The sequence below is a fragment of the Myotis brandtii genome, unplaced genomic scaffold (assembly GCF_000412655.1).
Source record: "Myotis brandtii unplaced genomic scaffold, ASM41265v1 scaffold1738, whole genome shotgun sequence".
Classification (NCBI taxonomy): Eukaryota; Metazoa; Chordata; class Mammalia; order Chiroptera; family Vespertilionidae; genus Myotis; species Myotis brandtii.
The window spans coordinates 44,691-71,213 of NW_005356425.1; the positions used below are offsets into that span (position 1 = coordinate 44,691).

At 46.5% G+C, this 26,523-nt stretch overlaps 2 protein-coding genes and 1 pseudogene across 4 annotated transcripts in view; 2 read left to right on the forward strand and 1 right to left on the reverse strand.

The window, feature by feature from the left end:
- The first annotated feature begins 343 nt into the window (after positions 1 to 343).
- The window catches only part of FLYWCH1 (FLYWCH-type zinc finger 1), a 31,370-nt gene continuing 5,190 nt past the window's right edge, over positions 344 to 26,523 (forward strand). Inside the window, exons 1-9 of one of the 3 annotated variants that reach the window (XM_014537148.1) lie at positions 344 to 482; positions 15,028 to 15,129; positions 15,909 to 16,344; positions 16,594 to 17,043; positions 18,020 to 18,448; positions 18,580 to 18,843; positions 23,769 to 24,032; positions 24,942 to 25,214; positions 26,341 to 26,413. In XM_014537148.1, coding sequence (XP_014392634.1) covers positions 16,011 to 16,344; positions 16,594 to 17,043; positions 18,020 to 18,448; positions 18,580 to 18,843; positions 23,769 to 24,032; positions 24,942 to 25,214; positions 26,341 to 26,413 — 2,087 coding nt within the window. In that variant the 5' untranslated portion in view covers positions 344 to 482; positions 15,028 to 15,129; positions 15,909 to 16,010. The remainder of the gene's footprint in view (positions 483 to 15,027; positions 15,130 to 15,908; positions 16,345 to 16,593; positions 17,044 to 18,019; positions 18,449 to 18,579; positions 18,844 to 23,768; positions 24,033 to 24,941; positions 25,215 to 26,340; positions 26,414 to 26,523) is intronic. The other 2 variants (XM_014537151.1, XM_014537150.1) reach the window with 2 other exon arrangements.
- LOC106725583 lies at positions 12,322 to 14,187 on the reverse strand (annotated as a pseudogene).
- The window catches only part of PAQR4 (progestin and adipoQ receptor family member IV), a 30,241-nt gene continuing 17,815 nt past the window's right edge, over positions 14,098 to 26,523 (forward strand). The window contains exons 1-2 of the mRNA XM_014537167.1: positions 14,098 to 14,102; positions 15,394 to 15,398. The gene's annotated coding sequence lies outside the window, so the exon portion shown is untranslated. The remainder of the gene's footprint in view (positions 14,103 to 15,393; positions 15,399 to 26,523) is intronic.

Here is a 26,523-nt window from a genome sequence, read left to right on the forward strand (position 1 = left end):
TGCTCTAACCAACTGAGCTACCTTGCCAGGGCTCATCCAGGAGCTTTTTCAAACATCATGAATTTCTCTCTTTCCTTTCTACTCTTCAGGACCCCTATTGGGGCCTGTACAAAGAATTCCTTGTGCTTGTGCGGTGATTTACAGTTTATAGAAGAATTTGACATACAGTGGGGCCTTGACTTACGAGTTTAATTCGTTCCGAGACCAAGCTCGTTAAGGAGCTTGTTAACTCAAATTACTCTATCAACTCAATGCAAAAAATCGGCCGAGAGACAGCTGGTATCTCAAAAAACTCATTAGTCGGGACACTCGTAAGTCAAGGCCCCACTGTACCATATCTCAATGCCACTTTTCCTGTTTCACAGGTGAAACCAGCTCAGAGAATTGGTGGGATTTGCCCCAGGTCTCCCACCCAGCAAGCCAGCGCCAAGGACCTGGGTGTTGGCACCTGAGGATGGTGGTTGTCGCTTTCTTGTATGAAGGTAATTCTGTTGATCCACCATCAACTGCTGAGCCAGGCTCTGCCTTTCCAGATCTTACTGATTAGGGCTTGGACCCAGGGATGTCTCCTTGGTGTTGGGTTTACACTGAGCCCTTTGTAACCACCAGCAGGACAGCATTATCAAAGCAGGCAGTCGGAATACTGCCCTCAGATTGCTCTGTACCTCAGTTTTGGGGGAAGGGGAGAGAGGATAAGAGAGTGATCAACCATAAATTGTGAAGCTCTTGAACTTTCCATTTACATCTGCCTGACTTAAAAACATCCCAGACACTCAAGAAGTCCTTATTGAGTAAAAATTAAGTACTACAAAATAATCATTAGGGCCCAAGTATTTACCTCAAAACAATGACCATCCAAAGTTAAAAAAAATGTGAGTCCAGCCCTGACCGGTTTGGCTCAGTGGATAGAGCATCGGCCTGCGGACTCAAGGGTCCCAGGTTCAATTCCAGTCAAGGGCATGTACCTTGGTTGCGGGCATATACCCAGTAGGGAGTGTGCAGGAGGCAGCTGATCAATGTTTTTCTCTCATCAATGTTTCTAACTCTCTATCCCTCTCCCTTCCTCTCTGTAAAAAATCAATAAAATATATTTTTAAAAATGTGAGTCCACTAGGATAAATATACATATGTATAACAAATAAAAGTTTTATATGATAATACTCACTTTTATTACATGCAGTAGAGACTGGCATAGCCGATGTAATTTTTTAAATTGCTGACTGGAACTCAAAGATGTTAGGACCAATGACCAGGGCAATCTAAAAAGCAGAGCTTTAGACCAAAACAAAGGAAATAAAATTCATGATTTCATACAGATATGAAATGAACACATGTGAAAGCTTTTACTCAACTCATGAATCAAGGAACCAGTAAGATTTTACAGCCAGTTTGCAAGAGAACCCAAGGAAGATTCTAGAAGACTACAGATCAGGAATATTGAAATGAATGTGCAAAACTGGTTTCTTCCATAGTTGGAAGAATCATTTACATGTCCATATTTATTTACATGGAGAGAAGGGATTTATTGTCTAGTCAGAGACTATCAGTTCCTAGTTCTCATTATTCTCTATAATGTATAGAGTTGTAAAAATAGCTCAAAGGTACTGAAAGGCTAGATTTATATAACCCGAAAGTGTGTTCTAGACAATGCATAGTTTCCCATTGAAGAACAAATTTTCCCTACAGTCTCATAACCTCAATGAAAGATGTTTTTGATAATGAAATAAGGCTGGTCTCGTTAGCTTTGCCTTGATTATTTGCCTAGGTGCAGTAAGTGAGTTAATTTACCATATAGGCTTTCTTGAGTTTGCTTTGCTGGAAATCTTCATAAGGAGCCTCAGATTGAATTTTTTAAAAATCTGATATTTGCTCTCCTGAGGCATGGAAGCCATTCCCAGGAAGCTCTCTCCACAGTAGGTTTTACCTGAACTACTTATAAATTTGCTCAAGTTCCTCTCCTCTTGAGGTCCCCACAATACCCCAAAGTATCTGAAACTTGTTAAATTGTTAAAGGATCATTTTTTAAAAGATGAAATTATGGTTCTCCCACTGATATAAAGTAAACAGATATTAATGATTTTATTTAACACATTAATGAGGAAACCTGTATAGTATGACATATTTTTTTAATGTTTTTTATTGATTTTAGAGAGAGAGCAAGGGTGAGGGTTAGAGATAGAAAAATTGATGAGAGAAACGTTGATTGGCTGCTGCCTGCACACACACACACCCCCCCCGCCCCCCGCCACTGGGGAATTGAGCCCTCAACCTGGGCATGTGCCCTGACTGGGAATCGAACCACTGATCTCTTGGTTCATGGGTCGACACTCAACCACTGAGCCACACTGGCTGGGCCAGTGTGACAGATTTAAATGAGGTAATGTATGTAAAACATTTCCTGTGGTGCCCGGCAGAAAGAAAACCTCAGGTCTTTCTTAAGTTGGTCACTTAGCTGTAGACCACTTACTTCTCAAGGGCATCTATACCATTGTGTCTGAAAGCACAGTCTACAATCTACTAGTACTTGTTCAAAATCCAGATTCTTGTTAAAAATCCAGATTCTTGAACCCCTCTCCAAAATTTTGGGTGTGGAATCTAAGCACCTGCATTTTTTTTTTCTTTTTGAGAGGAGGGGGAGAGAGAGAGAAACATCAGGTAGTTGCCTCCTGCACTCTTCACAACCTGGGATTGAATCCACAACCTGGGTATATGCCTGGACCAGGAATTGAACCTGGGACCTTTTGGTGTATGGAAAGATGCTTCAACCAACTGAGCCACACTGACCACCTGCATCGTTATCAAGAGCCCTGAGTAATTCTTATGGAGACAAGAATTACACATACAAATAATTTTTAAAAGTTTTATGTAAACTATACTTAGCTTCATAATGTGGATGTTCTCTTTCTATTCTATTTCATTTTTTAAAAATTAAATCTTTATTGTTGAAAGTATTACATATGTCCCCTTTTTTCCTCCATTGACCCCTTCTAGCCTGCCCCCACCCCAGGCCTTCACCACCCTATTGTCTGTCCATGGGGTGGTGCATACAAGTTCCATATGCATACAAGTTCTTTGGTTAATCTCTTCCCACCCACCCACTGCCTTCCCTCTGAGATCCCGCAGTCTGTTCTCTGCTTCTATGTCTCTGGATCTATTTTGTTCTTCAGTTTATTTTGTTCATTAGATGCCACATATGAGTGAGATCATGTGATACTTGTCTTTCTCTGACTGGCTTATTTTGCTTAGCATAATACTTTCCCAGTCCCTCCATACTGTCTCAAAGGGTAAGAGATCCTTTTTTTTTTTTTTTTTTACTGCTGCATAGTATTCCATGGTGTAGATGTACCACAGCTTTTTTATCCACTCATCTGCTGATGGACACTTGGGCTATTTCCAGATCTTAGATATTATAAATTGCATTGCTATAAACATAAGGGTGCATACGTTCTTTCTGATTGGTGTTTTGGGTTTCTTAGGATGTATTGCTAGAAGTGGGCTTGCTGGGTCAAATGGCAGTGATATTTTTTTCCAGAAAACTCCATACTGTTTTCCATAATGGCTGCACCAGTCTGTATTCCCACCAGCAGTGTACTAGGGTTCCCTTTTCTCCACATCCTTGCCAGTACTTGTCATTTGTTGATGGTAGCCATTCTGACTGGAGTGAGGTGATACCTCATTGTCCTTTTAATTTGCATCTCTCTGATGATCAGTGACTTTGAGCATTTTTCCATATGCCTCTTGGCCATCTATATGTCCATTTTGGAGAAGTGTCTATTTAGATCTTTTGCCCATTTTTAAAAATATATGTATTTATTGAATTCAGAGAGGAAGGGAGAGGGAGAGAGATATAGAAACATCAATGATGAGATGATGCATGCCCCCTACTGGGGATCGAGCCCACAGCCCAGGCATGTGCCCTTGACCAGAATCGAACCTGGGACCCTTCAGTCCACAGGTTGATGCTCTATCCACTGAGCCAAACCAGCTAGGGCTGCCCATTTTTTAATCGGATTGTTTGTCTTCCTTTTGTTAAGTTGTATGAGTTCCTTATATATTTTGGATATTAAACCTTTATCAGATGTATCATTGCCAAATATGTTCTCCCATACAGTGGGCTCCCTTTTCGTTTTGTTGTTCAGAAGCTTTTTATTTTGATGTGGTCCCATTTGTTTATTTTCTCCTTAGTTTCCATTGCCGTAGGAGATGTATCTATAAACATATTGCTACAAGAGATATTGGAGATTTTGCTGCCTATGGTTTCTTCTAGGTTTTTTATGGTTTCACAGTGTTCATTTAAGTCTTTTATCCATTTTGAGTTTATTCTTGTGTATGGTGTTAAGTTGGTGGTCTAGTTTCTTTCTTTTTTTGGCATGTATCTGTCCAGTTTTTCCAACCCCATTTATTGAAGAGACTATCTTGACTCCATTGTATGTTCTTGCCTCCTTTGTCAAATATTAATTGAGCATGATGGCTTGGGTCAATTTCTGGGGTCTCTTTTTTGTTTTTAAATATATTTTATTGATTTTTTACAGAGAGGAAGGGAGAGGGATAGAGAGTTAGAAACATCGATGAGAGAGAAACATCGACCAGCTGCCTCCTGCACACCCCCCACTGGGGATGCGCCCACAACCAAGGTACATGCCCTTGACCGGAATCGAACCCGGGACCCTTCAGTCTGCAGGCCGACGCTCTATCCACTGAGCCAAACCGGTTTGGCGGTCTCTGTTCTTTTCCATTGATTTATATGACTGGTCTTGTGCCAGTATCAGTGGCTTTGTAGTGTAACTTGATATCTGGTATTGTGATCCCTCCAACTTTGTTCTTTGTCAAGATTGCTGCATCTATTAGGGGTCTTTTTTGGTTCCATATAAATTTTTGGAGTATTCTAGATCTGTGAAATATGCTGTTGGTATTTTAATAGGGATTGCACTGAATCTGTAGATTGCCTTGGGTAGTATGGACATTTTAATGATGTTAATTCTACCGGTCCATGAACACCGTATATTCTTCCATTTGTTTATGTCTTCCTCTATCTCTTTTTTCAACATCCTGTAGTTTTCCAAGTACAAGTCTTTTACCTCCTTGGTTAAGTTTATTTCTAAGTATCTTAATTTTTTTATTACATTGGTAAATGGGATTGTTTGCTTAGTTTCTTTTTCTGAGAATTCATTATTGGTGTATAAAAATGCCATCGATTTCTGGGTGTTAATTTTGTATCCTGCTACATTGCTGAATTCCTTTACTAAATCTAGTACTTTTTTGGTGGAGTCTTTAGGATTTTCTACGTACAATATTATGTCATCTGCGAATAATAACAGTTTTACTTCCTCCTTTACATCTAATTTGGATGCCTTTTATTTCTTCTTATCTGATCGCTGTGGTTAGAACTTCCAGTACTATATTAACTAAGAGTGGTGAAAGTAGACATCCCTGTCTTGTTCCTGTTCTTAGGGAAAATGGTTTTAGTTTTTGCCCATTGAGTATGATGTTCGCTGTAGGTTTGTCATATATGGCCTTTATCGTGTTGAGATATGATCCCTCTATTTCCACTTTGCTGAGAGTTTTTATCAAAAATGGATGCTGGATTTTGTCTAATGCTTTTTCTGCGTCTATTGATATGATCATGTGATTTTTTTCTTTCAGTTTGTTTAAGTGAGGTATCACATTTATTGATTTGCAAATATTGTACCAGCCTTGCATCCCTGGAATAAATTCCACTTGGCAATGGTGTATGATCTTTTTAATATATTGCTAGATCCAATTTGCTAATATTTCGCTGAGGATTTTAGCATCTATGTTCATCAGAGATATTGGCCTGTAATTCTTTCTTTGTAGTGTCTTTTTAAAAAAATGTATTTTTATTGATTTCAGAGAGGAAGGGAGAGGGAGAGAGAGATAGAAACATCAATGATGAGAAAGAATCATTGATCAGCCGCCTCCTGCACGCTCCCTACCGGGGATTGAGCCCACAACCTGGGCATGTGCCCTTGTCTAGAATTGAACCCAGGACCCTTCAGTCCACAGGCCAACACTCTATCCACTGAGTCAAATCAGATAGGTCTTTGTAGTGTCTTTATCTGGTTTTGGAATTAGGATAATGCTGGCCTCATAAAAAGAGCTTGGAAGTGTTCTTTCCTCTTGGATTTTTTGGAATAGTTTGAGTAGTATAGGTGTTAGTTCTTCTTTGAATGTTTGGTAAAACTTCCCTGTGAAGCTGTCCGGACAATGGCTTTTGTTTGCTGGGATTTTTTTTTTTTTTTTTTTTTTTTTACTGCATCCATTTCATCAGTCGTTATTAACCTATTCAGGTTTTCTGATTCTTCTTGATTCAGTTCTGGGAGATTGTATTTTTCTAGGAATTTGTTCATTTCATTCACATTGTCCAGCTGTTGGCATATAGTTAGTTGTTCATAGTATTTTCTTACAATCCTTTGTATTTCTGTGGTGTCAGTGATTACTTCTCCACTTTTGTGTCTGATTTTATTCATTTGGGTCCTCTCTCTTTGTTACTGGATGAGTCTGGCTAATGGTTCATCAATCTTGTTTATCTTTTCAAAGAATCAGCTCTTGGTTTCATTGATTTGTTTTTAGTCTCTATGTCATTTATTTCTGCTCTAATCTTTATTATTTCCTTCTTTCTACTTACTCTGGTCTTTTCTTATTTTTCTCTTTCTAATTCGTTGAGTTGTAGGGTTAAATCGTTTATTATTAATTTGTCTTATTTTTTGAGCTATGCCTGTAGTGCTGTAAACTTCCCTCTCAGGACGGCTTTGCTGTGTCCCAGAGATTCTGGACTGTGTGTGTTCATTTTCACTTGTTTCCAGGAAGTTTTTTATTTATTTCTTGTGCTCAATGGTAACCCATTCATTGTTAAATAACATGCTATTTAGCCTCCATGTGTTTGAATGTTTTTGAGTGTTTTTACTGTAGTTGATTTCTAATTTCATTCCACTGTGATCTGAGAAGATGCTTGATATGATTTCAATCTTCTTGAACGTGGAGAGACTTGTTTTGTGTCCTAACATGTGGTCTGTCTTTGAGAATGACCTATGTGCACTAGAGAAATAGGTATATTCTACAGCTTTGTGGTGAAATGTTCTATAAATATCAATTAAATATCCATCTAATCCAGTGTGTCATTTAGAGTCACTGTTTACTTGTTAATTTTTTCTCTGGAATATCTATCCAGTGATGTCAGCGGGGTGTTTAAAGTCCCCTACTATGACTGTATTGTTGTCTTTCTCTCCCTTAAAGTCCTCTAGAAGTTTTTAAAATATATTTAGGTGCTCCTTTGTTGGGTGCATATATGTTTACCTGGGTTATATCCTCTTGCTGGATCGATCCCTTTGGTATTATGTAGTGACCTTTGTTGTCTCTTGTGATGGCCTTCATTTTGAAGTCTGTTTTGTCAGATCTGAGTATAGCTACCACAGCTTTTTTTGGTTTCCATTTACATGGGAAATTTTTTCCATCCTTTCACTCTCATCCTGTGTGAGTCTTTTGTTTTGAGGCGGGTCTCTTGTAGACAGCGTATAATTGAGTCATGTTTTTGTATTCATTCAGCTACCCTATGTCTTTTGATTGGAGCATTTAATCCATTTATTTACCTTTAAGGTTATTATTAAAAGGTACTTACTTATTGCCATTTTAATTCTGTATGTCCATGTTTCTCTCTCTTCCTGTTTTTTTCTCATTACAGCAGTCCCTTTAGCATTTCTTGAAGTGCTGGTTTGGTGGTGATAAACTCTTAGTAATCTTGGTTTCAGATCCTTGCTTTTCATTACTTTGAATAACTCATGCCATTCCCTTCTGGCCTGTAGGTTTTCTGATGAGAAATCAGCTGACAGCCTTATGGGAGCTCCTTTGTAGGTAACAAATTGCTTTTCTCTTGCTGCCTTTAAGATTCTCTCTTTGTCTAATTTTTGGCATTTTAATTATAATATATCTGGGCATGGGCCTGTTTGGGTTCTTCTTCTTTTACATATATTTTATTGCTTTCAGAGAGGAAGGGTGAGGGAGAGAGAGAGAGGGAAACATCAATGATGAGAGAGAATCATTGATTGGCTGCCTCTTGCACGCCCCCTACTGGGGATCAAGCCTGCAACCCGAGCATGTGCCCTTGGCCGGAATCGAACCTGGGACCCTTCAGTCCGCAGGCCGATGCTCTGTCCACTGAACCAAATCGGCTAGGGCTGTTTGGGTTCTTCTTGCTTGGGACTCTCTGTGCCTCATTGGACTTGTGTGATTTTTCTTTCCTTCACCAGGTTAGGGAACTTTTCTGCCATTATTTCTTCAAACATGCTCACTTTGTTCCCCTTCTGGCACTATCATTATGAGACTATTGTTACGTTTCATGTTGTCCCACAGCTCCCTTAAGCTGTCCTATTTTTTCATTTTTTTTCTTTTTGGTTTCTCTGATTGAGTAATTTTTTTCTACCCTGTCTTCTGATTCACTGATCTGATCCTCAGCTTCCCCTAATTTGCTGTGCATTCCTTTCAATGTGTTCTTTATTAGTGCTGTGTCATTCTTTATTTCCAACTTGTCTTTTTTCATAGTCACTATATCTTTTCTCATGCTTTTGAGCATCTTTTTCATCATTATTCTGAACTCTATATCCGATAAATTTCTTAACTCCATTTTGTTTAGCTCTTCTTCTGGAGAATTCTCTTGTTCTTTCATTTGGGGGTTGTTTTTTTTGTCTCCCCATTTTGGCTGCCTGTTTGTGTTTGTGTTTATGTATTAGGTATATCTGTTATGACTCCTCATCTCTAGTGCAGGACAATGTCAGATGCTATTTCTGACTGGCCCTGAATCTCCTCTTTAGAGTATCAGCAATCCACAACTTGTGGCTTGCTCTGCTGGGTCTGGTTGTCTTTGGAAAGGACCAAGATGTGCACCAGGGTCTGCTTTTCCTAGCTCCGGGCCCAGAAAGAGATCAGGCAAAGACTCAAAGCTCCCAGAGGCCTGCCTCTGCCTGTAGTCTGCTTGTATTCAGGTTTGATTAGCTTCAAGCTACATTGATCGAAGGGTGGGGCAAGAGATCTTCCAACAGGGTGGGGCAACTGCCTTCCCCCCAGGCAAAAACTGCCTGGATAGCAAAGGTCTGTGGAAAAAGATGTCCTCTGCAGCGTGCGGGAATGACTCAGCGCAAGAAATCGGGGTGGTGAGGGAATGACTCAGTGCAAGAAATCGGGGTGGCTGCCTTACAAGCTCCAGCCCCAGAGCCCCAACATGGACTCTCCTCACACAGCTCCAGTCCACTCTGCCCTCCCTCTGCCAAAGCCCAAGGTGAGTGGCTGCACATGAAATTTTGTGTGTTGGCCCTTTAAGGGGGTGCCTGCATTTCCAGCCATCTCTGGATGGTGAGCAGCAACCCTGCTGCTTTTCACAACCAGATGTTCTATGGGCACCTTTCTAAGTTCTGGTGCTCTGGGCTCGGAAGTCCAGCTTGGGGTTTAGACCCCAGAGTTTTCTATGGGAACCCCCCACAGCTGAGATATCCCTCCAGACCTCCAGCTGCTGTCTGTGGAAGCCTGGCCAGCCCTTTTGCATCTCTGCACTCCCTGCCAGTCTCTATGTGGTTTCCACTTTATGCCCTTGGTTGTCAGGGTTCTCCAGCTAGTCTTCAGTTGATTTTTCAGGGTGGTTTTTCTGTATTTTAGTTGTATTTCCAGTTTGGTCCTAGGAGTGTCAGTATAGCTTCCACTTACTCCACTGCCACTTTTTTAAGACCTCTATTTCATTCATTCATTCATTCATTCATTTATTTATTTATTTTTTAAAATGTATATTCTTATTGATTTCAGAGAGGAAGGGAGAGGGAGAGAGAGAGATAGAAACATTAATGATGAGAGAGAGTCATTGATCAGCTGCCTCCTGCAGTCCCCACACTGGGGTTCGAGTCGGCAGCCCAGGCATGTGCCCTGACTGGAAACTGAACTGTGACCTCCTGGTTCATAGGTCGATGCCCAACCCCTGAGCCACATCGGCTGGGCAGTCTTTATTTTCTTATATGACATAGGAATGTTCCCTGTGAGTTACGGAGTTATAGAAAAAATTACCAATTAAAGAAATACAGCTTATCTTTAGAGCATTTAATATTTTTCCACTGTAAAAAGAGTTCATGTACATTGCAAACAATTTTGAAATGTAAGGAAAAATAAATCGCTATTCTTACTACTTTTAACATTTTGAGATATTTTTTCCAGTTATTTAAGGTGTTTGTTTTTTTAAGTTATGAGTAAATAAGCTAAAATTAGTCAATAAATAAAAAATATGACTGGAGTTAAGAAGAGATGGAAGAAAAGTGGATTGAAAGCTAGATGTAATGTCATTGTCCAAATAATCCTGTGGTCTTTTTTAAAAAAAGAAAACACCAAAAAACCCTTAGCTTGGAAAAAATAGTTTTTATTGAACTTGTTAATTGAATTTTGCTTTCTAACTAATAAGTTTTTCAAATAAACATTTTAGAAATTCTTCTTGAATAATTTTTGTAACACGTTGAAACTCCCAAATTCTTGTTTTGGAAACGCTGTGCCATGCATCTAATTTTTATCAAGAATGTGGTGTAGTACTTTCATTTTTAAGAAGTAGCATTGCCATCTTGTGGTTTTCCAGAGTATTGTTGTTGAGGATTTAGATTTTGTTTTCGTAACTGTTATGGGTCTAGGTTACATAATACTTTAGGACTCCATCTGGTCTGCAGGTGGGGGCTTCCCACTCTAATGTGGAGTAAAATAGCAAACAACATGTAGGACACAATGTGTGTGCAACAGAAAATAAAGTGTTAAAGGTACAAATACAAGAGTGTAAATAGCCGTGCATTCAAGTGGCAGGATTATGGGTGATTTACTACTATTTTGTTCAGATATTAGCAACGTACAAAATATCTCAATACGTAATCCACTGCCCCTCTCCTTTGATGAAGAAACCAAGCCCAGGAGTGAGAAATCTGTTTATGATGTATAAAACTGGTTTTTATTCAAGTGACTCTGGGGACCAGAGTCATAGCTATAAGGATTTTTTTTAAAACAACTTTATTTGGATATGATTTATATACCATACAGTTCCCCCATCTGAAGTGTGCAATTCAATGTTTTGAGTGTGTTCACAGTGGTGTGGAGTACAACCATCACCACAATCCATTTTACATTTTCATTCCCCACAAAAGAACCCCCACACTCCTTAGCATCACTCCCTGATTCCTGCCCTATGTTCTGTGAAACCACTAATGTGCTTTCTGTCCCTATGGATTTGCCTCTTCTGGACATTTCATATGAATGAATCACCCAATATGTGACCTTTTGTGTCTGGCTTTTTTCACTGAGCATCATGTTTTCAAGGTTCATCCAAATGGTAATACGTGTCAGGACTGTATTCCTTTATTGCTGAATAAATCCCATCATACAGATAGACCACATACAGGCATGAGCAGTGTTTCAGAGAGAGAACATGGTTTATGGATGGAGCGAGCCAGTGCTGATCCTGCATGGTGACCAAAGGGGAGAATGGTGTCTGCAGAGTTAAGGGGCAGCTGCCAGATGACCCGGGTGAAAAGGAAGGGGTATGTGCTGTTCTTGCAAAATTAAATCATTAATTTTGATCAATGTTTTAAGGAGGGGGTTTTTGTTAGGTTTTGTTTTAGGACACAGGAGCCCTAAAAGCAAAATTAAATCATTAATTCTTGCAAAATTAAATCATTAATTTTGATTAATGTTTTAAGGAGGGGGTTTTGTTAGGTTTTGTTTTAGGACACAGGAGCCCTAAAAACCTTGATCATCCAAATGCAAAGAACCAGCAGAGACACAGAGATTTGGTGACCAGAGAGAGCAGGGCATGAATGGTGGAGAAAGGGCCTCCCGGGGGGAAGGGAGATATGCCCAAGGAAATGGATGAAGACACTTCCTTTTCTAAATCAGGATAAAATATGTGTATCCTCTTTATCCAGAAAGTGAGGAGTGACAAGAGCTTGTGAAGATATCTATCCCAAATGGATAAATTGTGAAACAGATAAAGTTGTAAAATTCTGAATCATGGAGGGATACCTTTATTTAATCAGATGTTAGGTAAATGGGGCATCACTACATATAATTTGTTACAGATTTGGGGGGGGGGCGTGTGTGGTAAAATATACACAAAAAATATTACAACTTAAATCATTTTAAAGTGTACAGTTCAGTGGCATTAAGTACGTTCACAGTGTTGTGCAACCATAGCCACCATCTATCTTTTTATCATCCCAAACATCATCCGATATCCATTACACAACACTCCCATCCCCTACCCCCCAGCCCCTGTCAACCACCATTTGAATTTCTCTCTCTCTCTCTTTTTTTTTTTTAGTTGATGTAGTTAATTTACCTAAATATAATTATTTGTCTTCTGGTTTGTTGAAGCAATAGGTCAGACAACATTTGCCACAATCATGTCTGTCAGAGTGGCTGGCCATAAAAACTCCTAGCAAACGTGTCTGATTTTGCCATTCTTGTCCACTGTGTAGTATTTCAGGGCAGCCAGCTTAACCTTCTTTTTCTTACACTTACTCTTCCTGGGGGTGGGGTAAGACTTCTTCTTCCTTTTCTAAGCAGCACCATAAAGTCTCAACACAAGGTGAGGAGTGGACTCTTTTTGAATGTTGTAGTCAGACAAAGAACGCCCGTCTTCCAGTTGCTTGCCAGCAAAGATCAGTCAGAGTGAACTCTTTTTGAATGTTGTAGTCAAAGAACGTCCGTCTTCCAGTTGCTTGCCAGCAAAGATCAGTCTTTCTGACCAGGAGGAATTCCTTCCTCATCCTAGTTCTTGGTCTTACACTTTCTGTTGTAGCCAAGGGTTCAACCTCGAAAGTAATGGTCTTACCCGTTAGGATTTTCACAAAAATCTGCATATTGGCGAGGATTCCACCACAGATAACAGATCAGCATTTTACTTTCTGTCTCTATAAAATTTGATCACTCTAGCTTCATCATATTCCAGTAAGTGGAATCATATAATACTTTTCTTTTTTGACTGGCTTATTTCATGTTAGATTTTTTCAATATGTAATTCTCATTTGCTATCCTTTATACTTAATATTTTTGTTCCTTTCACGGGATTACCAGTCCTTTAATGCAATCATCTGAGGGATTTAACATTTGTGTAGCATGGCACCTGGAGTTCAAAAGCACTTTGATGTTAGATATTTCAGAGCCATTAGTATTATTCCATTCATCAAAAAGCCAAAACCCACGCGGTTCAGTCATTGCCAAGAACTGCTGTGTGATAAATGATCTCTGATCTTACTAGCTTAAATAGCAGTAGTTTATTGTTGATCAGGTAACAGATCAAACTGTAAAATTCTGAATCATGGGGTGGCTGGGCTGAGCCTCTACTGGTTTTCTCAGGCACCTTCATGTGACTGTACCCAGCTGGAGGGTGGGCTCAGCTGAACAGTGCCAGGTGGTCTTCCTCCATTCCTGGCAGTGCCCCTGTCCCCTGCATGTGGCCTCTCCCACAGCTTGATTCCCCACTGGCCTCAGGGCCATGGCCCGGGAGGGCAAGGCTTTCCACCCCCCACTGTGAGTTCCTGGCACACTCAGGTTACACAGCGAGGATCAATCTGGGCTGCAGGCCAGTCCAGATTCAAGACCACAGTGCAAAGGGCCTGCATAACTTTGCAGGAGAATTTGTGGTCATTAAAAGTCTACAACTTAAGGGCCTTTAATGTTTGAGAATGGGAACTGTCTATCAATCAAACCTAAATTCTAGTCCATTGAGGCCTTTCCACAGCCGATGGTCAGCCATAGTTCAAGGTCTTTTGTTTTCCATTTCCTTTGAGACGCAAGGGTCCTGAATTTAAACAGCAATTTGAGTTGAGAGGATTGCAGTGTCTCCTGACTCGGGCTCCATGACAACGCGCACAGTTCCCCGGGAACGCGGGGCCTTTGCCAGCTGACCCCTGTTGGTCTTTGTTGGTCATGTCCACCCAGCTGACCTGGAGGAGGCGGGGCTCCGGCGCCTGATCCTCTGAGTCCAAGGCGGTTGGTGTGGGTGGGTCCCTGCAGCCTTCACTCCGCTCCAGCTGCGTGGCGGGACCGACCGTAGGAATGTGCATGCTGGCCGGGCAGTGGCCGCACGGATTTGGGTGGCCTGCGTGTCTGAAAGGCCTGTGAAAGGGAGGGCCAGCTGCTCTGCGCTGTTTCATCCTGTCGGTGGAGGCCACAGGGGAGGCGGGAGCGCGGGCAGCTCACGGGCACGGGAGGACTTGGCGTTGGGGACCTGCCACTTGCGTTCAGGGACCGTTCAGAGACCTGGGAGCTTGCCGGCCATAGGGGCGGACTGCACTGCGGGTGGAGGGACTCGCGCCGGAGCCAATCACACGCAGCGGGTGGCCTGTAGGCGGGGCCTCAACTGCTACCCTTTCCTGCCCAGGGAGGCGCTGCAGAAGGACCACACGGGAGAGCCAGAGATTGGCTTGTCTGGGAGGAGCTGGACCGGGGAGAGGGGAGGAGGAGGATGACGCAGGTTAGGCAGGGACGCCTACCATTTGTCCTGGTACCTGGAGGATTTCTTTTCGCTTTGCTGCTGCCCGCGGCTGGGCAAGCATGTAGCACAGGGACTTTGAGGGAAGCCGTGGGGAATCAGGGGCTCTGGGCCCCCGCACTTGGGTTGACCGGGGCTTGGGGAGCTAAATGTGGGCACCAGCCCAGGAACTTCCTAGTAGGAAAGGGGACCAGGAGGAATTGGAACCACAGAGCTTGGGATGGGGATGACAGCTCACCGTGGGGAAACGGAAATGTGAGGGGAGGCAGCAGTCTTGTTTCTGGACTGAGAAACGGAAAGACCCACGATGTGCCCACCACCCCAGTCCCCCAAGAAGACAGAAAGACCACCCCACACTGGTGTCCCTATCCAGGTCTCCAGGACACCCAGGTCCCCATAGTCCATTTCTGCTTCTCCAGGCCAGAAGCCAGGGAGCCGTCAGTGACATGTCCCTACCCCGGTCTCCAGGACACCCAGGTCCCCATAGTCCATTCTTTCTGCTTCTTCAGGCCAGAAGCTAGGGAGCCGTCAGTGACCGCGGATCCTCTGGACAGCTTCACAGCCCCGTCCCCGCCCAGCTGAGGCAGCGCCAGCACCAGCTCAAGCACAAGGTCACTGCCTTCATGGGGCCCTGGCACCTCCTGAGCTCTGGGTGGCCCCAGGCCTCCCGCCTGGGGTGGGCACAGGATCTAGTTGTGAGTCCAGAGAGTCACGCCTCTCAGGGCCAGGAACTCTGTGGTCTGCAGAGTGTCAGGGTGAGAGGGCGCGGGGAACCCTGGGAAGGTCAGTGACCTGAGCTCATGTCCCCAGTGCTTGTCTCTGATGCTTGGTGCTCAGGAACGCCAGTGAGTGTTATCCTGGACAAGGCACGCCAGGCGCCGTGTGGGTTGGGCTCCAGCTCGGCCTCAGCTGGCCTCCCAGCTCTGCCGCTTCATGGCTGTGCTGGTCGCTCTGGGAGGCTCAGTGTCCTCATCTGTAACCTGGGTCAGTGAGAATGGAGGACTTTCATAACATGGGGCTGGAAGGTTAAATGGAAAAAACCATGAAACACGTCTCCCTGTGAGCCTCAATTCATAGTAACTCACAGTTACCAGTATCTTAGTGCCCTGACAGTCCCCCCCTCCAACCAACCCTTCCCCACCCCCAACCCCCCGCCAAGAGCCTTGTATTTGGCACATTTACACATGGAGAAAGTGAGGTTTGGGTGAGGGAGGTGACATACTCACTGTCGCCAAGAGAGGAACTAGCCAAGCAGAAGCACCAGCCTGGGCTTCTGCAGCTCCATTCAGGTCCTTGCCTAGCCTAATGCCTCGTCTCCCTACCTGCACCCCAGATCCATTCTCCTGAGACCCAGGCTTCTCCACTGATGGGGCTTTGCCTCCTCCCTTAGGACAGACACCCTGGACTGCCAGGTTCCTTGTCTGGGAGGAGGAGGGGAAATCCAAGAACCGGGGCCTGAGTGTGGTCTGGGGGACAGGCCGTTGGTCCCGGAATGCCCCTGCCTGAGCCCAGCGAGCAGGAGAGCGCGAGTATGAAGACTGGCCAGGAGCCGTCCCCTGAGACTGGCACAGATGTCGCCCCTGCAGCCCCCACGGACTCCACAGACCCTAATGAATACTTCAATCTGGTCCTGGTAACGGTCTGCAGTGGGGATGGGGATGGCGTGGACTCCCTGCCCAAAGAAGTGCACTGTGCCATGTCCCTGGAGATGCCTGGCCCCGACACCCTGGGCAGAACCCTCCAGACCCTGCCAGCAGAGGAGCAGGGAGGGCCAGTCCAGCCAAGCCCCCAGGCCCTTGAGCAGAAATGCAGCCAGCCAGACACAGGTGAGCTCCCGGCCTGCTAACCCTGACCCTGCATGCTCACACTTGGGCCTCCGTGCACCCCCCTTTCCAGTGGGGTGACTTTGGCTGTCCCCTCCCTGCTCCAAGCCTCCTTATCTCTAAGTACAAACCTGTCCCAGGCTGGTATGTTCTCCATCCCTGTCCAGCCTCGCTCCCCCCAACCCTCCCATCCATGTCCCTGGTGCCGTGTTTACTCCGTGTCAGCTAACCCAGCCCTCTCCTTGCCCTTAGCAGCCCCCAAGCCCCTGGAGTTCCTGAGGACCCCGTTCGGGGGCCGCCTCCTGGTGCTGGAGTCCTTCTTGTACAAGCAGGAGAAGGCTGTGGGGGACAAAGTGTACTGGAAGTGCCGAGAGCACACCGAGCTGGGCTGCCGCGGCCGGGCCATCACCCGAGGCCCGCGGGCCACCGTGATGCGGGGCCACTGTCACCCCCCTGACGAGGAGGGCCTGGAGGCCCGGCGCCGGAAACAGAAGCTGCTGCGCAGCCCAGCCCCGCCCGAGGGCTTGGGGAGTCCCCAGGGCCCCGGAGGCCAGGTGGAGGAGCCACTCAAGGGGGTGAGCCCAAGGCTGTGCCCTGAGGAGCCGGAGCCCGCCCCAGAGCTGAACTTCCGGAGAAGCCTGTCGATGCTGACCTTGCCTCTCAGGAGCTTGCCTCTCAAGAAACGCCGATTGCTGATGTTTGGTGAGTGTCTCCCCACCCCAGCTCCACTCTGGGAAGGCATGACCCCGTGGGCCCTTTCTTCTGCCCAAATAGAAATGTGGGGTTCCACGCATGTTATAAAATGTGTTCAAAGTTAAAACGACTTTTAAAAATATTGATGTGTCCCCTTGGTCATTAAGCCCATAGGATAGAACCAGAACTCCTAAACCAAGGCGTCCCAAGTCCTTGTGGAATTTTCTGACACCGCAGGGTCTGGTGTGGGGCCCAGAATCACGAGTTTTATTGGGCTCCGTGTGATTCTGCCGACCCGGGCAGTTTGGGAAGGTCAGCCTGGTGGGAGAACTTTGAGCTGTGGGTCCCAGGTTCACGTTCCAGCCCCATCTCATGTAGCTGGGTAGCCTCAGAACATTTGCTGAATTTCTGCAGTTTTGGGAGCTTTGTCCTAGGATGGATCATAGTCTAAATGTCAGGGAGATTAGGTGTTGGGCATGTGGGCAGTGCTCAGCACTGGCCCAGCATGTGGTGGCTCTGAGTAACTTGCAGGCGGAATTTTTGTGCAGTTTTTATTACCCACAACTGGGTGGTGGGCTTGGTCCCAAAGGCTGGTTGGAAAGGAGTCAACCGCTGTTAAAACAACTGCTGTTCCGAGTGCCGGGGCAGGGCGAGAGAGGGGGACTTGTTTTACATTGTGTATCTTTTGGTACCATCTGTATTTTATGGCGCATGCAAGTATAAATCAAAAATTAGATAACATTTTCAAATAAACCCTAAGAAAAAGTATGACCTGGAGTACGTGTGGGCATAGGCTGTGGAGTCAGAGCCAGCTTGGACCACCTGGGCGTATGATCTTGGGCATGGCCACCTCTCTGACCACCAGAAGAGGAACTGCAACTCCCCCTTGAGCTGCTGGGCGGGGGTGCAGTGGGCTGCATTTGGACAGAGCACGCCTGGCCGCCGCCCCTCTGACCACTGTGACTGCTGGTTCCTTCCCCAACAGAGCGCCCGCCCTTCGAGTTCTTGAAGACCTGTTATGGGGGCAGCTTCCTGGTGCACAAGTCATTCCTGTACAAGCGAGAGAAGGCTGTGGGAGACAAGGTGTACTGGACGTGCCGAGACCACGTACTTCATGGCTGCCGTAGCCGGGCCATCACCCAGGGCCAGCGAGTGACTGTGATGCGCGGCCACTGCCATCCGCCCGACATGGAGGGCCTGCAGGCCCGGCGGCAGCAGGAGAAGACCATGGAGACACAGAAGGCCAGGCCAGGCGGCCCTGGGGGCCAAGTGAACAAGCTGCTCCAAGGTGTGGACAGCCTGCTGTACCACAGGGGGCCTGGCACCCTGACCCTCACCAGGCCCCGGCCCAGAAAGCACACGAAGCCGCAGGCCCTGCAGGAATCTCCCACCAGGGACCAGGAAAAGGGCCTGGGTGAGTCCTTCAAGCCCACTGGCCAGAGCCGGGGCCCCCTCAAGTCTTACATCCTGAGGGTCTGGGAGCGGGAGGGGGTGGCATCAGGCCTGGCTCAGCCTTTGCTGACCACCTACCCCATTTCTCATAAGGAGGCCCTGAGTTCTTGAGGACCCCTTTGGGGGGCAGCTTCCTGGTGCACGAGTCCTTCCTCTACAGGCGGGAGAAGGCCGCTGGCAACAAGGTGTACTGGACCTGCCGGGACCAGGCCCGCATGCGCTGCCGCAGCCGGGCCATCACCCAGGGCCAGCAGGTGACCGTGATGCGAGGCCACTGCCACCCTCCTGATCTGATGGGCCTGGAGACCCTGAGGCAGCGGGAGAAACGCCCTGGTGTCGGCCAGAGGGGGAGTTCAGGTAAGACAGATGGGGAGCAGGTCTGGGGACAGGCAGGAGATCAGCCAGCCTTTCCTTTTTGACGCCCATGTCCCTTAGCAGGCACCTCCCGTACCTTACCAGGAGCTCTCTGGAAGGAGTTACGGCCCTCTCCGCTTGCCTTTCCCTTTCCTTGCCTCCACTCCTCCACCACCACCTCTCCACATTCCCTGACCAGACTCGGGGTGACTCTAGGTCGTCCCACTCACTCAGGTGGTAGACCAGCCCCAAGCTGCCCCCACATCTCCACAGCACGTGATCAACCCAGGCTTCCTTTCCTCTTCCTCCTCCCTTTTCTTTCTTAAGAATTCATAGAGGAAACTAATTGCACACAGCCAGTTTCTCACTTTTACAGTGTGATTGGATAATACAGTATTGAGTAACAGGCACATCCTACAGACCACGTGATTAAAGACAGAAGGTGGTATTTTCATGCAATTAGCCAACTACTTCTCTCCTCTGCTCTGCTCCATAAATATCTATCATCTGCCCCAAGGGAGCCATTGACGAGGGTCACAACCCCTCTCTTTCCATCGTTGTCCACTTGGTCAGCCCCAAAGGGCCTGGTTTTTGGACTCTCACAGGCATAAGATGTAAATAACGTAAATGTTCTTGTCGTCGTCTTGCTAAGAAGAGCAGCTTTGGCCCTGCCTTCTCTTACTTACCCAGCTTTTCACTCATGTCTGGGAGACACCTGCCTCTCTTTCAGAAGTTATCAGTTGCTTAATTTCCAAATTAGGAACCTTTTGGCCCTAAAGTTCTCTCAGGTTTTCTGGGCAGTTGAGATTTCTGATTGTATTTCTTTCAGACTCTTTTTATTCCATTTCCGTGTAACTTCCGTGTACCTGGAGATGAAGCTACAAGGCACACGGCAGCCCCGCCCCATCCTCACTCCCAATTCCCACCCCAAATAATAATTCTGAGCTCTTTCCCTTGTTTTCTTTTATTTTTTTAATTGATTTTTAGAGAGAAAAAGTGAGAGAGAAACATCAATTGGCTGCCTCCCACTTGTGCCTGACTAGGGATCAAACCTGCGACCTGGGTAGGCGCCCTGACCGGGAATCCAATCTGCCACCCCTTGGTGTATTGGACAACACTCCAACCACTGGACCACACCAGCCAGGGCTACCCTATTTCTTGAAACGTGCTTCTACCATCATCAACTGAATCTCCTGTAGATTTCTAATGAGAGGAAGTGTTGGTAAAGATAGAGGACTCAGCTGTTACCTGCTGCCCCCATCCTTTCAGTGCAGTTACTGCAGTTTTTGTTTTCGCTGTATTGTATAAATTGGTTCGCTGAGCTGGGAATGCATTGCGATGGCTTCTCCCTCACACAGCTCTTTGTTTTCCGGGCAGCTGAGCAGCTGCTTTATTTGCCCACTTAGTGTTCTGCGTGCCCATCACTCCTTCCTCACACGTCCCCTCCTCACTCAGCAGCGGGCAGCTCACCAGGCTTTCTGCTCCAGTCTGACTGGGGTCCCCTAGCTGGACCTCATCTCGAGGTCTCTCTCTTGCTTAGTTTACCTCCTTGTCTTTTTTTTTTTTTAATTTTTTTATTGCTTAAAGTATTACAAAGGGTATTACATATGTGTCCTTTTTTCCCCCGCCCTTGACAATCCCCTGGCCTCCCCTACCCCCCAGTGTCTTATGTCCATTGGTTATGCTTATATGCATGCATACAAGTCCTTCAGTTGATCTCTTACCCCCGTTTGTAATGGTCTTTATTATCCATGAATGAGTGAGATCATGTGGTATTTTTCCTTCATTGACTGGCTTATTTCACTTAGCATAATGCTCTCCAGTTCCATCCATGCTGTTGCAAATGGTAAGAGTTCCTTCTTTTTTACAGCAGCATAGTATTCCATCGTGTAGATGTACCACAGTTTTCTAATCCATTCATCTACTGATGGGCACTTAGGCTGTTTCCAGATCTTAGCTATGGTGAATTGTGCTGCTATGAACATATGGGTGCATATATCCTTTCTGATTGGTGTTTCTGGTTTCTTGGGATATATTCCTAGAAGTGGGATCACAGGGTCAAATGGGAGTTCCATTTCCAGTTTTTTGAGGAAACTCCATACTGTCTTCCATAGTGGCTGCACCAGTCTGCATTCCCACCAGCAGTGCACGAGTGTTCCTTTTTCTCCACATCCTCTCCAGCACTTGTCGTTTGTTGATTTGTTGATGATAGCCATTCTGACAGGTGTGAGATGGTACCTCATTGTTGTTTTGATTTGCATCTCTCGGATGATTAGTGACTTTGAGCATGTTTTCATATGTCTCTTGGCTTTCTGAATGTCCTCTTTTGAAAGGTGTCTATTTAGATCCTTTGCCCATTTTTTGATTGGATTGTTTATCTTCTTTTTGTTAAGTTGTATGAGTTCCCTATAAATTTTGGAGATTAGGCCCTTATCAGATATGACGTTGGCAAATATGTTTTCCCACGCAGTGGGTTTTCTTGTTGTTTTGTTGATGGTTTCTTTTGCTGTGCAGAAGCTTTTTATTTTGATGTAGTCCCATTTGTTCATTTTCTCTTTAGTTTCAAGTGCCCTAGGAGCTGTATCAGTGAAGAAATTGCTTCGGCATATGTCTGAGATTTTGTTGCCTTTGAATTCTTCTAGAATTTTTATGGTTTCCTGTCGTACATTTAAGTCCTTTATCCATTTTGAGTTTATTTTTGTGTATGGTGTAAGTTGGTGGTCTAGTTTCATTTTCTTGCATATATCTGTCCAATTTTCCCAACACCACTTATTGAAGAGACTATCTTGGCTCCATTGAATGTTCTTTCCTCCTTTGTCAAATATTAATTGAGCATATTGGTTCGGGCCGATTTCTGGGTTCTCTATTCTATTCCATTGATCTATATGTCTGTTCTTGTGCCAGTACCAGGCAGTTTTGAGAACAGTGGCTTTGTAATACATCTTGATATCTGGTATTGAGATCCCACCTACTTTGTTCTTTCTCAGGATTGCTGCAGCTATTCGGGGTCTTTTTTTATTCCAGATGAATTTTTGGAGAGTTCGTTCTAGATCTGTGAAGTATGCCGTTGGTATTTTAATGGGAAGTGCGTTGAATTTATAGATTGCTTTGGGTAGTATGGACATTTTAATGATGTTGATTCTACCAATCCATGAACACGGTATGTTCTTCCATCTGTTTATGTCTTCCTCTATCTCTTTTTTCAACGTCCTGTAGTTTTCTGAGTAGAGGTCTTTCACCTCTTTAGTTAAGTTTATTCCTAGATATCTTAATTTTTTTGGTGCGCCTCCTTGTCTTTTGAAGTCCCTCCTCTAGTTACTAGCCCGGCAAGGGTCCCTGGAGGCCGCACTTTGAGACCATGTGTGTCTGAAGGTATCTTGATGGAGAGTGTGGCTATTTGCAGAGCTCCAGGTTATAGATCCTTCCTTGGTTATACGGTCTCTGTTATTGAATGACCACAGCTGTCTGAAGTGATCCTATGCAAGGGATGGGCCAGTGCCCACAAGGAGGACCCTCCCACGGTGGTCTAAGACTGGCTGCCCCCGTTCTGGGCCTGGGGCATGGAAAACGAGCAAGAAGTGTCACAGCCCCGATGCAGACTTCCACTTCCTTTTTCCGCACCCGAAGATTCTTCCTCCCCAGGCGCAGACCCCCTTATATGGTTGTTCTTCATACAAACAACCCACACCCAGGCCCTGCGTGGCGCTGCCCTGGACCCACCTTCAGAGGGACCTCAGGCTCCCAGACTTGGCCACTGGACTCCACTGTTGTCAGTGGCTTCCCCTAGCAGCGGTTCTCAACCTGTGGGTCACGAACAATGAAAATACATCCTGCATATCAGATATTTACATTACGATTCATAACAGTAGCAAAATTACAGTTATGAAGTAGCAACGAAAATAATTGTATGGTTGGGGGTCACCACACATGATGAACTGTATTAAAGGGTCGCAGCATCAGGAAGGTTGAGAACCACTGCGCTACAGGCTGGTTTGCCAAGTCTGTGATCACACCCCAGCCCTCACCCCCAGCCTCGACCATTCTGTCAGCATCTCTGCTCTGCGGCCCGCTCCTCCCCTCTCCCGATTTCTGTCCTGGTGCTCTGTGCCTTCCTTCCTCAGGGGACATTTTCATCAGGTGCCAGAGGAACAGAATCATGCCCTGAGGTCACCTAGCTCCATGCCACATCCAGACACCCCCACCTCTCCAGGGCGTTCTGGCCCCTTGACTTCTGCCATCCTCTGCTGTGGGGAAACAGACTCCCCGGTCTGTCTCCAGCTCCTCTGTGTGGTCCCTGTACCTGGACAGAGGGAAGGGAGTCCTTTGGGCAGAAGTTCTCCGTCTCAACACATCCAACACATTCACACTATTGCTTGCCTCCAACTGCTGCCCTAGCGTCAAATCCCCACCCAGCCTGGCTCCCTGGAGAGTCGGCTGTGCGTTCCACACTGTGCCTATTGTACTGCTGATTACTTGTCCCCCGGAGTGGCCATCCACTTACCCTCCCACTCAGCGGGGACTGCATGGCCAGTGTACACCCCATTGCAGCCACCTGGGTAAGCTAGGAGATGTAGCAAAGACACCCCTTTCCTGTCGGCACCATGAGATGGAGGGACAGCCCTCTGCCTTCAGGGGCCTCCACCTCACCAGCCTCTCATCTCCCCTCCCTGCCAGGCTTTGGAAAGGAGCCCCTGGGAGCTAAGGCGAGGCTGGGTTGGAAGCTGGGGGGGTGGGTGTCTGTGTCCGGGGCTCCAGGGCCCTCTAGCTGGGAGGAAGTGGGTACAGCTTGGGGCGGAGCTTGTGGAGGTCACTCCTCGAACCATGTTGCTCGGGTCTGAGATCAGGGCCCCTGCCCACGTCATTGCTCTGTTCCAAGGCCTGGGCTCCGGGCTCTCCCTGCCCTGACTGCTCCCCCCGTTTCTCCCCAGGAGACCCTGAGTTCCTGAGGACCCCTCTGGGCGGCAGCTTCCTGGTGCACGAGTCCTTCATCTACAGGCGGGAGAAGGCCACTGGCGACAAGGTGTACTGGACGTGCCGGGACCAGGCCCGCATGGGCTGCCGCAGCCGGGCCATCACCCAGGGCCAGCGGGTGATGGTAATGCGCAGGCACTGCCACCCGCCGGACCTGGGGGGCCTGGAGGCCCTGAAGCAGCGCGAGCCGTTCCCCACCCAAGTCCTGAGGGAAGGTTCAGGTGTGGGCGGGCGCTGGGCCCTGGTCTCCCTGCTGGCCTGGCAGCCCCCGGGGCCAACCCCAAAACACAGGCAGAGCTGCCTGCTAGGACCTCCCATCCATGGCCCATGTCCAGTGGGGTCCAACCATGCCTGTCAGTCTGTCCTCCTGGCTGAGTTCCCTGTGGGCAGAGGCTACCTCTGGGTTCCCCACTCGCGTTGTTGGGCCCAGTCCGGGATGGGTTGTCAGTAAGAGAAACCAGCTCAGACCACTGGAGGAATGGGGTGGGCCAGGGTGGCATGATTGTGCTCGGCACCCATGTATGGGGCAATGTGCCTGCACCTTGGGGACCCTTTGTCTCTGCTCTCTGGGCCTTTCTTGTTTCTGTTTTCCTCTGTCTCTCCCTTCCCCCCCCCTTCCCCACCCCGTTCTCTTTGGCCACCCCAAACTCAACATGCATGACCTTTCAGTTAAGGTTCTGAAAAGTCTTAAGAGAGAGAGAGTTGATTAATTGCCAGCTGGCCAAAGGTTCAGAACAGCCATGGGCCTCCCAGAATGTTCCAGCTCAGCCCCTGTCCTGGGGCACTTGCCATCAAGTGTGGGGTCCAAGCCAAGTCCCGAGAGGCTTGCAGGAAACTCGGGATTTGGGTGGCTGCAGGCCAGCCTCCCCAGGCAGCACCAGAGCCCTTAGGCAGCCAGTCTCCACTTGAAGGTGTCAGGGCTGGTGACCTGAGCTTCAGCCCCGGTCCCTGAGGCACAGACAGGGGTAGAGGGCAGGGACCAGAGTGGTCCTGCCGGGGGTTGACAGTTTCCCGGTTGGCGCAGGCTGGTGGGAAGAAGGAAACAGCTTCCGTCTCTGGCACCCAGGCTCCTTCCCCTGTTTTCAAGGCCCGGCCCAGGCACCCCACTCACAGCGTGATGTTCCTTCTAGGACCCCCCCAGCCGCTGGAGTTCCTGAAGACTTCCCTCGGGGGCAGGTTCCTGGTGCACGAGTGCTTCCTCTACAGGAAGGAGAAGGCTGCTGGTGAGAAGGTGTACTGGATGTGCCGGGACCAGGCCCGGCTGGGCTGCCGCAGCCGGGCCATTACCCAGGGCCAGCAGGTGACGGTGATGCGCGCCCACTGCCACATGCCTGATCTGGTTGGCCTGGAGGCCCTGAGGCGGCGTGAGCGGCTTCCCATTGCAGCCCAGCAGGAGGATCCAGGTACCAACAGGGAGGGGGTGGGGGGGGGTGCAGAAGAGATTAAAAAGACCTGTGGGATCTTGGTCTCTGCCAGCCCAAAGTTCAGACACCTCGGGGGATAGGCACTGTCTGCCAGGGCATTTCTGCTTTCCAGAATTTTCTATCTGTCCTCTCTATTGGCTTCTTCTCCTGAACCTGAAAATACACCTAAATCTGACCCGTCCTTACAAACTACAGTTTTCTCTTTCTTTTATTGTAAGAGGTCTTAGTTTTGTGTGTGTGTGTGTGTGTGTTAGAGTTTTAGAATGGCATTTTATCTTTATTTTTTTTAATTTCTTTATGACAGTTTTCTCTTTCTTTTATTGTAAGAGGTTTTAGTTTTGTGTGTGTGTGTGTGTGTGTGTGTGTGTGTGTGTTTTAGAGTTTTGGAATGGCATTTTATCTTTATTTTTTTTAATTTCTTTATTGATTAAGTTATTACATATGTGTCCTTATCCCCACATTACCCCCCAGAGGTCTTAGTTTTTTACGGATTGAAAATCTGATGAAAAAAATAGAGGCCACCTGGAAGAATGTACTAATGTGTGCGCACATGCACACACACACATGTAAAGTTTTGCAAATAATGAACTGTGTGAACCGAGTGGGTTCCCTATACATAAACAGCATATAAACCCGGTCTCTGGAAAGCAGTGTGTGCCTCCTATTAATTCATGTAAACATTACGGCCACATCTTATAAAATACAGAAACGAATCCAAGTTCTATAAAATAACCAAAAGAAACTTGATTTCTACCTAAAAAAAAAAAGAGATTTCCAAGAGAAAGCCACTGTTGGGTTTAAACAGGAAGTAGACATTATGGAGTGCCTTTGGCATGGTAAAGGTTGGATCATCTTTGATATCTGGTTAATTCCCAATCTTTTTGATGACAAGGGCTACAGAATGACTCTGAGAATCTCAAATAGCGGATTTTACCGGCACAGCTAATTTGGGGCTTCCCAATGACTCCCCAAATCAGCATCATTTTATCTGCTTTTCATTATCCTCAAGGTTTTGATGTCATCATTACAAGGTGTGTGTCATTGGCTGTAGCAGCTTCCACAAGAAAAAAATTATTAATCTAGCTTTTCCATTTTTTTTCCTTAGAAAAGATAAAACTGCTGACTAAAGTTCAACTGTGCTTCAAGAGTTATTCTCCTGAAAGCCAGCAGATTAATGGGTAATTATACTAGTTATCTAATGCTGTGTCACAAATTAACTCCAAACTTAGAGGCTTAAAATGACAAATATTTACTATCTCCCACCGTTTCTGTGGGTCAGGATTTCAGG